We start from the raw sequence: 16,194 nt of genomic DNA, 5'->3' as shown, positions 1-16,194 counted from the left end.
TTTTATTATATATCTGTTTCTTTCAAAATAAGGCACTTGCCAATAATGCTTCTAATATTAAATATTGATGGGTGTGTGTATAAAACCACGAATAGATTTGATTAAATGCCATTCACCTGCTGCTCTGCCCTGTTAAATATACTTTTCTGAATGTGTCCTATGCTATATATAAGCTCTTTGTTCATGAAAATCTTACTAAATAAAGAAGAAGAGTAATTTTCTATTCGTCTTGAATATATCGTATACTTAAGCCAAAGATGAAATTCAATGACAAAATAAAAATATGGCCAGGAAATAAAAATGAGTTTCAACAGGGAAAATTTCTCGTTAATAACAAGGCAAAAAGTCAAACTGTAAAGTGAGGCTATCTGGCTTTGAGCAAATAAAGCATAAAACAATTGAGGCCAGAGTGAATCACCAGGAAACAGGAATAAACATATTTGAAGCAGGTGTGACATTGGCCTCTATACACAAGCAGCACAAAGTAATTAACACTAATGTGCACTGACTAGACAACCTGCTTTGACCTGCTCTGGGTCAGAGACCTAGAAGAAGGCTCCTTGTGCTGCCAATGAGTGGAAAACACTGCCAGACAGATACCTGGTAAAGGCTGCTTGAATCAGAAGCACGCACGCATCTGCACCCAATCTAGAAGGGTTTGAAGTTATTAAATCAATACACAGAAAGTCCTTTACAAATCGACTGAAGTAACCCAGGTGAGATGTCATAGCAACAGGATTTAAAGACTAGGCAGCGTCTGGGAAGAATGGATGGCTGGCACCTTGAAGGGTTTGATGCTGTTTGCCATAAGCAACAGTCTCATCTAAAGGACTTACTAATTCAAGTTACCAGAAATCTTCTCAGAATTTACCCTAAGGAAATATTCAAACGTGCAGCGCCAACAAACGCCACCTGGAATTATCTCATCAAATAAGGAAATGCTTATCCTTGGGTTGGGTGGAAGTAGGCTGCTGTGCCCCACCCAGTCATATCCATAAAGACTAATTGACACCAGAAGCTGATGGCTTAGATCTAAAAGGCGAAGCAGGGTTTGCGGGTAATGGGAAGAAATTGTCAAGAAAACCCCAGAGAAATCATTCTCCAGTGAAATAAACCCATGGCGGGCCTAGGGAAAACCTCACTTGATCATATCCTATCTACTCCTTCAAAACTTATGACAGCTTTCAATAAATTATATTGTATTCAGCCTGTATGAAGTCTGCTATCATATTCAGTCAACACCCAAAGGTAAAGAGAAAGAAAACATTCTACAGGTAATGTTCGCCAAATTATACAAAAAACCCCACTTCTTTCTGAAGCAGAGCAGTAAAGAAGAGAGGGTTTTTCTTTTTGCTTAGGGAGCCTACATAACTGATTTAATTTCCACCCAGTTGTCTTAGTTCATGAGTAAACACAGTTTGGAGTATCCGGAAATACATCACAGTTGGGTCTCTAGTTACTATAAAGAGCTAATAGGCAAGCTTGAAAAGCTGGGGAAAAGACATTAGTTCTAAGCAGTAAAATATATAAAAACACTTTTCAGAAAAATCTTACTGTTCTTTGCCCTCCACCCCCTCATTTCTAATTCCTCTAACAGAAAAGTTTGGTTCTCTTTCCCTTTCCTTCTTTTTCCAAATCCATGATATCACATCCTATTAGTAGTAAGGAGTGGGCAGTGGAGTAGATGTTTGGTCCTTAACGTCCTACTGAATTGCATACCATCTGATGCAGGACTGTCTCTTGTGTAAGGACTTTGTATACTTCTATATTAGACACCGTTTACAGGTGGATTTAAAAATTTGTGAATTATAGTTAAGAGCCATTCAAAATTTTCTACAAAAACATATTCTTGTAATAATGAGGTTATCTTATATGACCAAGATAGGAGGATTTTTATTAATACCCATCAAAACATCTGTTTGTGAGAAGAGCTTATTTTTGATGCTTTATGTCAATTTCATTCAAAAGCTATTTGGATTCTAAAATAAAGAGCAAATATCACTTGAGATTCTCTAGGCTGTGTATGAGATTGTATATGCATGTGTGTATATTTTAGAAAATGTTTTGAATGCAGAAAAGCACAAAGAATAATCAACAGCCAATATCTAGAATCGGGTTGTCAACAGTATGTTTGCTTCATTTGTTTTGAAAAGGAAGATAACACATAGCAAAAAAAATTTAAATCCTCTCTGCTTCCAAACTACCAGTCCACTAGAGCCAAGCTCTACAAGCACTGAAAGTTTTTCTGCTTTATTTTCCAGGAAATAGTAGGCAATCAATAAAAGCCTGTCTCCTCTGCCTTTCCATAGACGTAAGAATCGAGTATATTTTCTTCCGGTATCTTTTTAGATACTTTACAAATACTTAAATGTATTAATGAACAGCATGTTTCATGTCTAGGAGTAAAATTTACATAAACATTACATAAAAAATCATTCTGTATGTAGCCTTTTTCATTCAATACACTGCTGACCAGAATTCTTTAAGCACAGAGAAACCTCAATATACTCTTCCTAACATGGAACCATGTTCAACTGATACAACCAGAGAATTCCATAATAATGTTTTCCAAATAACTGATTAGAATATTATGATAAATTTTTACAAGACCCTAGACAGTCCATGCTTGGACGCCTCCGTGTAGTTCCAGCTTTTAAAATTTTATACAAAACATGGCTCTGAAGAAAGTAAAGTAACACATAGAATTAAGGAAATGGAAGATGCAATTAGAACCTGTCAATCTAAAAAAGACTTGGTAGTGTTAACAACTATTGCACATGCATTGTGGGGTAAGTAAATGAGTAACTACTGGCTGACATTGGGAACTTGGATTTTGGCATAGGAGGAAGGAGAAATGAGGTAATTAAGTAAAAACTCTCTAGGCATAAATATGAATTGGAAGTATCAGTACTAACTCTGGATACATTTCTTTCAAAAAATAAATAATTTTCTATTTCTAGGCCCTCTGAGAGGAAATAAGAACTACCTTAGGGAAAACCACCCCTAGTACTTAGAGAGTCATTTCTAAATACTATCTCCCTTTCCCAAGGGAACTTGGGATCCTTTGAGAAATGACTGGTTCCGGTTCTGGACAAGGAATAGGCAACACGCTTGGCCTGCAACAGCTTGTCATCCCTGCCCCCCGCCCCCATACACACACAAACACGCACACACATACACAGAATCGAGCTATGAGCACTACTCAGTACACGGACAAGGATTCAGGAGCCAATCTGAAGAAACTCCCACTGGCCAAACATGGGATAACTTAGCATCTAAAAGAATAATGGCAATGGACTACAATACACCAAATCCAAATTCATCTCAAAATCACTGACATGTAAAAAAGGATAAATCTATGAGCTCTTAACGATACTTAAAAAAACCCATTATTCACATGCTAAGTAATCAAAATTTTTTTGAAACTGCTAAATATGACCAAAGAATCAAGCATTTATCCTGCCTTTGCTACACTAACTTCTTGTAAAAAGTTCTGTCAAACATTAAACCTAAATATAATAAAATTTCTAGATCTAACTAACAACTAACGAAGAATACAGGGGACAGAAGAATATGATCAGTAACATCCAGCCTGGGGGAAACTCTAAAAGGAAAATGATTTGGATTCTCCAAAGGATGGCTTATGAGTGGGAGGAGGGGCTTGGAGAGGAAGGAAGAAACCTCTTAGTTTAAGGAAATCAACCAATGGAAATGTGTGAACCCATCTGGACCAGGATTGTTTGTATTTTTTAGGTCCTTATTAGTTATCTATTTTATATATAGTAGTGTGTATGTCAGTTAGGTCAGGATTCTTAAAAATAAATTGTAATAAAAAAGAACCATTCATGAGACAACTGGAGAAACTGGAACACTCAATAATAAAGAATTATTACTAATTTAGACGAGGTAATGATACTGTGATCGATTTTTTAATGACTACTTTTAGAAATGGTATCATTTCATTCAGAAATATTTGAGTCTGTATTACTTCCAAATAATTTGGGGACAAGGGAGAGGTTGGTAGGGATATAGATGAAATAAGATTAACACTGTTGATAACTGTTTAAGCAGGGTAACAGGTGCATGGGGGTCCTTGAACTCCCTTCTCTGCTTATATATGTTAAGGTTAAACAAAAAACAAAAACAGGGCTTCCCTGGTGGTGCAGTGGTTGAGAGTCCGCCTGCCGATGCAGCGGACACGGGTTCGTGCCCCGGTCCGGGAAGATCGCACATGCCGCGGAGCGGCTGGGCCGGTGAGCCATGGCCGCTGAGCCTGCGCGTCCGGAGCCTGTGCTCCGCCACGGGAGAGGCCACAGCAGTGAGAGGCCCGCGTACCGCAAAAAACAAAAACAAAAGATAAAGACTCAAGGGATGTTGAAAGATCTGTAAAATGTTGAAAGGCATCATTAACAATTTTTTCCTCAAATATCAAAATACTTCAGGTGAGGCATACTGTGAACCTTCAATGTAAATAAAAATGAAAATGCTGCTTTGTATTAGAGAATTCCAACCTGATACATATTGAAATGGAAGGAGTCTTTAGTGACAGAGTCAAATCACAAGTACCTCAAATGTTGCACCCTACAAAACGCACCGAAATAAAGAGTGCATGCGGTGGTAGCAAGCAAAGGAGTATTTCAGTTGCAGGGAGCCAACCTAATGGAGACGTACAGATCATCAGTTTGCAAAAATCCTCCTCCTGCCCGATCATCTTTAATAAGCCTCAAGTGACTAATGAGAGGCTTTTGATGATACCATCTATTTGTCCTTAGCAGTAGAACAGTTAATATGTAATATGAAAAAAGTAGAAATGCTCCTAAATATTAAAATGAATAGGTTTTTATTCTGTAGCATATCTATCCATACCTGCCCCCCTACACCCCAAGCCTAGTTATCAACTTGCTGGTTTTGACAAGCAAAACACAAATAGAACAGGTGCCTTTGTTAGCACTGAAGGTAAATTCTGGCACCTGTTTGGACACCAGCTGTGTGCTAATTCGTCTTATGATTGCCAAATATTACAAAACTACGAATGTTCCTTCAGGCTTCCAGGTGTGGGTCTGGATGTTGGCTGGCAGATGTCCCTGGAGAGACCAGGCCTGGTTCTGACAGCCTCTATGATGAGTTCTAGCCAGTGCAAAGTAAGACTTGGCTGCATAAGCCTGTGCCTGCGAGGCAGTTCAGGCAGTGAGGGTGGAGGATACTTTGGGGGATGCGGAACAAAAACATTCTCTGGTCTAGTGATACTAACACAGACAGGTGTCCGGTGTCTGGTCACATGCCTGAAAGCCATTTTTGATTAAGTACTAGTCAGTAGCAGCATGCCCACCACATTGGAACCCTACTCTACCATACACTTCCACAGTTTACTGCTGTGGCTTTCCATTTAGCCCTTCATCTATACTTATATGACAAAAATAATGGAGTTGATGCTCTGCTTCTAGTCCTAGGACATAAACTGAATTACTGCATGAACAGTTTGGACAAGAAAGGAGATGGCCTGAGAGCTCTCAAAATTAGAGCCTGAGTACAATGTGGTAAGTTTGGTTGCAATGAAGGCTTTCCCTCTGGACATGGGTTTATTTTACACCCTTAATAATCAAAAATATGAGATGTATGATAAAATGTTCGATTGTTGCTTCTTTCAGCGGAGTCTGATGAAATGGATGGATTTTATTTGGAAAATGAAAAAAAACAAAGAAACCTACCTGAAGACTGCAAGGGTCAGAGACCAGAGCACTAATGGCTTCCTCAGTTCAAACTTCGCCCGTTTGTTCATTAGGTGCCGACCACCGAAGATAAAGGCAGCATACAGAGCAGAAAACAGGAAAGATTTCTTCCTATGAACAAACAGAAAACCAAAATCTTATGAAATAAAGATCTTTAAGCAATTACTTTTATCCATTAGAATTCTATATTTATTCATTGTTCATCAACTTTTATACCACTCTCCTCTTGCTAAGCACCAAAAACATTCTTGGGAATGTGCCCCCTTCACTGAAGAGAGAATGTTTATCCATTTGGCAACATGGCGGCTGTTGAATCCTCTCCTGACAAATTAGGTCATCTGGATTAACCAACCCATATCAGGATAGATTTTCTTTTTGGGCTCTATAACTATAAACATTTCAACAACATAGCACTGAGGTAAAAAAGAAACCTTTTCACTGAGAGAATTATTTTTCAGAGTTTGTTGGACCATTTAGATAGATGAATTTTAAAAAAGGAATTATTTTTATTGCAAATAAAATATTAGGTGACAGAGTTGTGTCCTAGGACAAGAAGGTCTTTTAAAATGTCATCTTCCTAAAAGGCTAATGATACTAAAAAATGATTTTGGAGAAATACTTGATGATTTGAAACACTACAATTAAGCTACATGACTTAAAGCCCCCCCAAGATGGATTCCTGACATCTTCTCCACCAAGGGAGGCAGGTATTAAATTTCAGTATTATCATCAATAATAGGCCTGTCAGACTTCATACAATGCAATAGGAAGAACACAGAACCACCTACAGTACAGTGGCCTAAAACCTTGAGCTTGAATCTCATCAAATATCTGATTTTACTACCTGCTTATAGGAAAGATAGGGGATAAAGCCAAACTTTGGACATTCTGTAGGACAGCTGATTTCTTCAAAATGTCAGTGGTAAGAAATCAAAATCTGGGACTGTTCTAGATTAAAAGTGACTTGAGAGACATAACAATCAAAGGTAACAGGCAGAACTTCTTTGGATCCATATTTGAACAAACCAATTGTTTAAAAAAAATCTTTAATAAAATCAGAAAGTTATCAGTCATAGTCTTAAAAGCTCTTATCAGTTAATATTTATGGGTGAAATTATATGTCTTGGATTTGCGTTAAAATACTCTGGGAAACACACAGAACTCAAGCAATATTAAGAATGGAGAGACAACACAAGACTAACAAAAAAGATAATGGAACACAGGGGCCCATGAGTCCTTTTCTCTTTTTGTTAGTCAGATTTAGGTGGGAGTTTCAGTCAGGAAGGTCTAACTAAATAAAATCTGCATGTCCTGCTGGTTTATTATTGTACCAAGGAGAAGTGAACAATAGTATTGATAATGCCATAAAGAACAAACAACACAAAGCTTTTGTAGACTTTGATTCAACAGAAAGTAACAGAGGCTGTGTAAATAACTGAAACATCTGAGTATATCTTCTGATATGATAAAGCAATGTTTCTTTTAAAATGGGTATTCCTCACTCAGGTTAAAATGGAAAGGGCTGAAAAATAAGATACAAGATATAATACAAAAAGCAAAATGCATTAACTGAAGAGCATTACTTGTAAAAGGCTTCATATTTTTTCCCCTAACCACTACCGTGTATTGCTGACTCATGAGCGATCTTATTATTTACAGAAGCATCACTCCTCCTCCAGTGAGTGCAAGTGACCTACCTGGTGAACCCCACCAAATAAAGCAGTGATTCCCGAAATCAACTGGTAAATAGTGTCAAATAAATCACTTCCACTGAGTGTCGCAAACTCTTGGAAACACAAGACCTGGCACACAGTAAGTGCTTAATAAACACCTGTTGAATGATCACGATCTTGTCATATCAAATTTTCTAATGGGGAAAATATCTATGCACCTAGGCACATGGGGGCTCAGTGAACACTAACTGAGTAAATGAACAGTTGTGCTTTCCCAGTAATGTCTTAATAACTAAAGAATAAAATATTCAGAAAGAAACATACCATCCATTTTCTTCCTCCAGAAAGAAAGAGACTATTTCTATATTTCAAAGAGAAGTGGAAATGAGACGATTTTATGGAAACTGTAACTATTGAACATTTCAAGAAGAGAGTATTTTTGGCCATAACTATATTTATTGCTTTACTTCTTTGAAGTTTGCAAGTGTATGGCATTACTTTAAATGTCAGAATCACTGCATTTACATGCATATAAGCAAGGACTCACTCAAGAAAAACAAAATTTAAGAAGTTAATGTAGATAATAGTAATATGGAAAAGTATATATTCTTTTCTAAATTATAAAGGTAATGATAAGTGACAATAATCATGGTATCATGATTTAGGGAGTGATTCCTGTGGGTAGAGATAGTGCTAAAAACCTTTGTTATTTAATCCTCCTAATCATCCTTAATGTAGGTAAAACATTATCTCCATGTTATAGCTTAGGAACCTGGCTTAGAGGTTAAGCAGCCTCAGATCTCCCTGCTCGCCTGTGGTAAACTTTTGGAGGAAAGAAGGGTGTGTCTGCTAAGTTATAAGAATTCCTTAAACCCTCCTTCTGACTTGCAAGGTTATTGTGCAACTTTGCGGCACAATGTTTAACTGTGAAAAGATGAAGAGAAATCTCTACAGGTTTGGTTCAACTGTCATATTTTCTGGGCGTGGAACACTTTGATCACAACCCTCCTCACCTCCTGCATAACAAATTCACTATATATACCACTGAAAACTCTTCCTTACAATTATTTATCGTTCTTTCTTAAAATGAGTCAATCTAATTCCAAGTTTGGTTATAGTTAGATTAATTACATTACTTACAGTTATGAACTAAGTTAAGTGACTGTCCATATGATCCCATCATTCTAGCCTAAGGGAAAAATAATGTGCCTTGAAGAACCAGCAAAAGAATAAAAATCTTCTCTCTGTATTTCTTCCTCAAATTTCTTCAGTTCTAGAATGAGAATTAGCCCTAATGGACTACTAGCTTCCTGGCGAGGACCATTCTTGTTTGCATGTTTTCTAAAGATCTCTTTAAGAATCTTCAATTCCACACAGCTAGGACAAACAAGTCAATCAACATAAACATGCAGAATTTGAGAATTGCGAGGGACAAATTTCCTTGTTCTACAGAAGAGGAAATGCGGGACGGGTGCTGATGACATTGGTTGCTCAGGGTCACGTGGCCACATATTGCATATTGGTCAAAACTACCAAAAATCGTAATGGCCGTGATCAAGCAGGTAGGTAAACATAAATCAATTGTCTAGGTTACATCTGGGTCACAGGCAGTCAATAATAGGAACTGATACTTGTTTAATTATAAGTGCTATAATAAAAATAAGTGACTTATCGTATCTTATATAAATCTTCCACTATGGTGAAATTTAAATAATGCTTTGGCAACAGTAGATGGACTTGGAAGGCAGTATGCTAAGTGAAAGGAGTCATATAAGAAAGACTAATACTGTATGGTATCACTTATATATGGAATCTAAAAAATACAACAAAGTAATGAATATAACAGAAAAGAAGCAGAATCACAGATATAGAGAACAAACTAGTGGTTACCAGTGGGGAGAGGAAGGGGAGGGGCAATGAAGATGTGAGAGAGCAGAAGGAACAAACTATTAGGTATAAGATAGGCTACACGGTTGTATTCTACAACACGGGGAATATAGCCAGTGTTTTGTAATAACTGTAAATGGAGTGTAACCTTTTAAAATTGTATTAAAAGTAAGTAAATGCACAAAAAATAAAAAAAGGTAAATAATGCTTTGGGTTAATTTAGAACTAAGCTTAGGCTTCTTCTAAAAGAGGGAGTTATCTAAGGAAGCATTAACTCTTACCTCTTCAATGGAGTAACCAAAATTTATCATTTATAGATGAATGTTATGCTTTTTCCATTTTACTTAGAAGAAAATTTTTCTTTAGGCAAATGGGCGATTTAAACTATCTTTCCATTCTGGTATCTCTTTGGTAAAGGTTCAGTTATAGTCAAATGAATAATGACTTGCCGCTGGCCCACTTACTATTTAATGTGGTAGATGACTTCCCTAAAGCTTCAACAGTAATCCAATCATACTTCATATTGTGACAGGCCTCCATAGCTGGGTATAATGGTAACACTACATTGTTCTATTATCAGATAATTAGCAATTTCTAGATGCTATGGGCTCTTGTTTACGAAGTCTTAAATGCACAATCATATAGCACAACCTTTAACTGTAGGTACTTAATACTTTTCAGGAGGTGATTCTGTAGCTGTAATTACGAAGTAACCAACCAAATAAGGATCATGCAAATGAAATACTGATATGCTTTGAGCTTGTCATGCTTGTATTTACCCTTTTTTCCCTTTTACTTCTGTCATCAATGAGAATAATGAAATAATTAGTGAATGTGAATAATAATTAATCCACAATTAATCAAAACAATGGTTTATCCTTTATCCTTAAAGAGCTGGATTTCTTTATCATGGTACTTTGTTCCAAAACATTCCTAGATGCTTTTTCTATTCTGACCTATTCTGAGTAGCTGCTTATGATTTGTATTTATTGTTCTGCCTCACAACACTTCTTAAAGGGTATGTATATATTCAAATGTTTTTTTTTTCCCCCAACTCCTGGGATTCCACTGAAACCAGTACCTAGTAACTAGAGTCCCTTAATGCTCACATCAAGATCTCTGCCAGGTGACCTGCACTCCTTTGGAACTCAGACAAGTTTATCTGAGAATGGCAAAACTTTCATGTGGGTAGCATTTCACATAGGATAATTGCTAATGAGCACCTTGGGGAGATGACCTGAGCTCCTTTATGTCAGTGACCTTGTTTTTACAGCTACTGTGTATGTGTGAGACACAAGGAGTTGTGAAAGGGAAAATTAAGCTGTGAGGGAGAAAAGGAAAGAAAAGAAAAGGAGACCTAAAAGCATCTATTTTGGCTGATCTACCTGGTACATAGAAAGTTTCCACCTTTCTATGTGTGAAGAGTGAAGCTGAGAAAGTATGTTACTCAGTAAGGCCACATCTCTTTTAAGGTTTCTCCTTTAGTTCCGTTGCTGATTCAAGTCAGAAAATAATTCAAGGTTCTGAAAGTAGTTATAGGACACATATGAATTGCAGACTGTAAAAACCAATGAACAGAAACCTCAATTAAATAGCGTCAGGAGACCAGAAGGGGGCGCTCTCCTGCCCCCGACCACAGCAGAGCCCAACAGGAAGAAGACTCCTCTTCTCTCATGGCAACAACTCAGCCAATGAAAAGCCATGGACTCTGTTTACTACTGCCCTCCCCACTTCCCTTTCCCCTCTATAAGAGCCTTTCTCCTTTCCTTCCTCTGTGGTGACTTGCACGTGGCTTGCCATGGTTGTAGACCCCAAACTGCAATTCTCTGCTGATCCCCAATAAACCCATCTTTGCTGGAGAAATATCTGGTCATCTATTTGTTTGAGGTCAACAAGACCCAGAGACTGAAGGAAATACACTGCTTTTTGCCAACAAGATACTCAGTAGATGTGTATGGTGGTTAAAATTTGATAAGGATATAAAGGAAGGTTTTCTGGCGAGGGATCCCGAAGTTGTGCTCCTGGAGCTCTAGCCAGGGCTGGACTGTGTCACTTTCTTGAGAATTCCACCAAGAGTTCATAGAGGCATTTTTCTATATTAAAAATAGTGGAAAATTTTCAGCAGTTTTTATTCATAAGTAAATTATAACTGGGAATTAACTCTGTGCCCAGAAATTCTGACAAAGAATAGTTTTGTGAATAGTGGAATATGTCCATAATTAATACAAATGAATGGTGACTTTATAATTGCAAGACAAGCCATGACTAAAGAAAAGGGTGTTATTCTAATCTGTTATGTTTGACCCAGCAAATGATGTGTGATTTCTGAGCTTCTTTGAGTTGCAAACGCCTCTGCTTCTCATCCTGCTTTCCCCTAGATGCTAATTTAAAGATCACAGATTCTCTTTGTTTAAGGTGAGAAAACCACTCTTTTGTAATTCAGTCTTTCTATTGCCAAAGTAGGTCACAATCAAAGTAGTCACATTAATACAATGGATTTAATGACATGGCTACATATCCTTTCTAGGAAAGTACACTCCTCTTAGGACAGACCGGTTGTAGAATGTTGCTTGTATGTTTCCTGTCAACATATCTTTTTTTCCCCTTGCCACTTAAAAAATATCTTGATAAATTCTGTTTTCTTGTTGACTTTCTTTTTACAACTGGAAATAAGATCTTTGGGGAGAAAATACTTTCAAAATGTGTAAAAAAACACACACATATACACACACACAGCTCCATAAAAAATGCCATCTCTCTAATACTTAAATTGGCCAGATACCAATTAATTACCTTTGTTTCCCTAGATACTTTCAGTTGTTGATGAAAAATGCTGACATCCATCCATCCATCCATCCAAAATTTAATGATGTTTTTCATTTGCAGTGTGCTTAGTATGCCATTGAATGGGAAAAAAAAATCCCTATGAAGGAGAAAATTCTGCCTCTACTAATCTGGTTAGAAAGACAGGAAAAATATGTGTGTTGGTGCTTTGATGTGGACCCTTTAGGCTTTGGATGGCTGGACAGCGGCAAGTGATCTTGGCTGGGAAGAAGCAGTGGTGTTAGGCCTGAGCTAAGCCAGGAGTGTATCAGATCAGGCAGATGCTTTGGAGTGGGGAAGGCAAGCTTGGAAGTGTAGGGGAAAGTCACAGGGTGTGGAGTTCTGAAAACTGCAGCAGAGTTAGGACTGCATCTTAGCTCAAGGTTGCCATAGGTTGTAAGGTAGGTGGCCAGTAATTTGTTACCACTAATAATTAAAGTACATACTGAAATTCGTGGCTTAATTTTTTCTTTCCTCCTGCTTTAAAAATAAAAAAAGAATAGATTCGCTCATGCATATAACATTATGTGACTTGGATGCAAGAAGAAGGGGGAAGAATGACTGATAGTGATTCCACAAAGAGAGCGATGGAGAATGCTGGTTTAAGCCGTGGAGAGCATTGAAAGTCTTAGAGATGGGAGAGGGCAGAATAAAAAAAAGATATGCTCACAGAGAAATTTGGCATTAATGACTTCTATTCCAGCGGGCAGATGTGGCTGAAGTTTGACTCTACTACTCTAAGTCAAAACATTCTGGCATATTCCTTACAACTTACACTGTCAGCATCTGTAGCCGCAGGAGTTACTGAAGCTCATGTATGAACTGAAGGATCTTCTTTAATGAATTGCTGTTCTTCCCAGGAATTATCAGATGGGACCTTCTTTAAAGTTTTATTTAAGAATGAATATTCTCCTGTTCCGAAAAAAGTTTAGAAAATGGCTAGGCTAATCATGGCATTATGTCAGTCAAGCTGTGTCCTGAATTGTCACCTAAAGGTCAGCTTTAATCCTGAAGTATTGCATCCTAGAGAGGTACAAGAATATTTTTGTTTTGGAAGACATGGTTTAACCTAACGGATCAGGAAGAATCAATGCCAAAGTTAGAATCAAAGATTTCTGAGGATAGTAAATCAAAGAAAGAAAGAATTCTTTGACAGAGGTTTCTAATCTCCTTAAAAAGAGTAAAGCTTGCCACAATCTCTGAATAAAAATTTAGCCAAAAATGTATCAGTGGTCTTAATTAGACAAATCTCCTCCCACCGCAAAGCAAACTTAAAATGAGCCCTGCATTGACAAAATAATTTCTAGCTTCTGTTTTGTTTGAGAGTATTGCTCTCAATATTCTCATCCTGATTCTTTGGGAATGACTGTCACTTCAAGCTACAATTTTCACATAACTGTCTTATATAATACATCAGCTACTGATACTAGTCATGGTAAAACATTAACTCTAGCGGCCATAAAAAAGACAAACAAACAAACCAGTATGCTCTGAACAGGAGAGGCAACATGCAGAAAGAGAATCCAGAAAGTACTTTCATCAGCAATTCAGTTTCATTGTGCTAATGCCCTTAAAGAAACACCCTTTGTTCTAAGAAACAGAAAGCTTTCATCTGAATTTCCAATGAAGAAATGATCACTTGTTGATGACTTTTAAATATAATAATAAAGATAATACAGAAAGCATACTAGAATTCTGAAATGGCTTCTATTAAATAAGAGCAGCTGAGTGACACCCCTGTCACCAGATTAAATTTTATCTCTTACAGCCTTAAAATCTACTATATAACATAAATGAGGTATTAGTGATTTTTTTCCCCTGAATATGAAATTTTCTTGGGCCAGAAGTTGTACAACATATAATTATGGGCTTGTGTCAAGGCTGCAAGCTTAAAAAAAAATCTTGTCATCCACTCGAACGGCCTGCTGACCATAGAAATATAAAATTAATATAAAATGTCAAAAATATAAAACTAAAACCGAGTCAAATATAAACATCTGTTTTCTGTTTGTCTTTATCCTGCAGAAGCCCGAATGTTCTGTAGATAATAGATTTATCTGAGAGCTGGAGACTAAAACGAGAAGTGAAGAAACACTATAAAAAGCATATGATTATTCACAATGGAATGGAAACAGGATTTCGGGTTTACAAGATTAAATCCAATTCAGACATAAAATGTTCCCAGATTTAAATCAAAATGACAGCTGCACAGATAACTATATAAATAAGCATAAACATACCCAAATCTGAGAGCACTTTCTCTATACTCAAGGGCAAACTGTTTGAACTGAAAGATGATCCATTTCTGTTCTGTTAACTACCTCCTTCTATTTATAAAGAGTTTTAGTTGACATTCATTGCTTCAGACAACTTTAAAGAAGCTGAAAAATACTATCAAGGAAAAAATTACCTGTTTTCATGTTAACTATTGGGTGATTAGATATACCATTGCACTAACTTTCTCCTGGATATAAATTTTGAAAGGGTATTGGGGAAGCGATGAGAAAATATGTCCCAAACACTATTTCTGGATTAGGGAGAAAGCAGCTCAGCAATGGTGAAGATTATTTCATGGTGTAACTCATGGACACTTTTTTGTCACCAAATCAAATTTACATAACAAATGACACCTGAGTAAAAACTAGCAATGACAAGAAGAAGCAATGGCATATTAGCAAGGTAGTAAAAATGGCAGACATTTTTTCACCCATGAGATAGATATCACCTAATTATCCAAGCAAACTCTTGAAAATAATAATACGGCAAGATTTTGATTAGGGTATTCACACTGCTACTTCAAAATCTGAACTCTCATTCAGTGACATAAATAAGGCCTATAGGCACTAACTTTGAGAAGGTTGGTAATGAGGAAAACTTGCCTTATGAATTGGATTGTATTACTTTTCCACTGTTGCAGAAACAAATTCCCAAATTTCGTGGCTTAAAACAACATGAATGTATTATCTTATAGTTCTGAAGGTCAGAAGTCTGACATGAGTCTTGTGGGGTTAAAATCAAGGTGTTCCCAGGGCTGCATTCCTTCTGGAGCCTCTGGGGGAAATCTGTTTCCTTGCCTTTTTTGGGGCCTGTCCAGATATTCCAGAATAATCTCCTCATCTCAAAGTCCTTACCCTACTCATATCTGCAAAGTCTCCTTTGCTCTGTAAGGTAACATACAAATTCCAGGGATTAAGACAGGGACATCTTAGAGAGACTATTATTCAACCCACCACATGGATCACCCTGAATAATAGGAAGGTCTAAAGCCCTTTTTCTATTGTGACATAGGAATCCCCTACAGATGGCAAACCTCCATCCTTTAATTTTGGTTTGCTAGATCCGAAAGCAGTCTCTTCTCTCCAACTCAAGAAAGCATTTTAGAATTCAAGGGGCTGAGAGGCACACTGTTGTGGATTGTCCGGAAGCCACTCATAAATATATAAATTCACAAATGTCAATACCTGAACTCGTATTAGTAACATATGACTTATCATATACTACCTTCCAATGGACTAGGCACCAAAGCTTAGGATTTCCACTGAAATATATGATATGTTAGAAATTATTAGCATGTATTCAATTGATCCCGACTGTCACAGGTTCTAAAGCGCCATTTTATACTATTTTCAACAACAAAGATTATTTGACTTGTGACCATCCTCTGTATTTCAATCTTAAAATATATGCTACAGGCTCCATCAAGTACATTTTCCTATTTGCAGCAATCCATTTGTTCTTTACTTTATCACTCTTATGTTAAATCCCTAAAGAAGGAGGCTTCATCTCAAGTGGTCTAATGAACAGCAGCATTTGACACAGACGGTAACCCCCCCCTTTTCTGTGACAGTTTCTTCACTTGGTTTCTGGGACACTGTATTCTCTTATTTCTTCTCCAACTCCACCATCTGCTCTTTTTTCATTCTCCTTTGCTGGCTCCCTCTTCATCTCCCCAGGCTTTAAAGTTTGCAGGGCTCTCAGGGCTCAATCTGCAGACCTCTTTTCTTTCCATCTACCCCAGTGGTCCTCAGAGGGGGTGATGATTTTCCCCCCCAGAGGATATAAGGCAATGTCTGGAGACATTT

At 37.3% G+C, this 16,194-nt stretch overlaps 1 protein-coding gene across 4 annotated transcripts in view; it reads right to left on the bottom strand.

Annotated features, from left to right (window-relative positions):
- ELOVL6 (ELOVL fatty acid elongase 6) overlaps positions 1-16,194 on the bottom strand; it is a 134,368-nt gene that overhangs the window by 48,586 nt on the left and 69,588 nt on the right. For all 4 annotated transcript variants that reach the window (XM_030864065.3, XM_030864063.2, XM_060299099.2 and 1 more), the window contains one exon: positions 5,709-5,840. In XM_030864065.3, the coding sequence (XP_030719925.1) occupies positions 5,709-5,840 (132 nt within the window). The remainder of the gene's footprint in view (positions 1-5,708; positions 5,841-16,194) is intronic.

Source organism: Globicephala melas, chromosome 5 (assembly GCF_963455315.2).
Source record: "Globicephala melas chromosome 5, mGloMel1.2, whole genome shotgun sequence".
In the NCBI taxonomy this organism is placed as follows: domain Eukaryota; kingdom Metazoa; phylum Chordata; class Mammalia; order Artiodactyla; family Delphinidae; genus Globicephala; species Globicephala melas.
The sequence above is the reverse complement of the archived record's forward strand: the minus strand, read 5'-3'. Positions and strand labels throughout refer to the sequence as shown.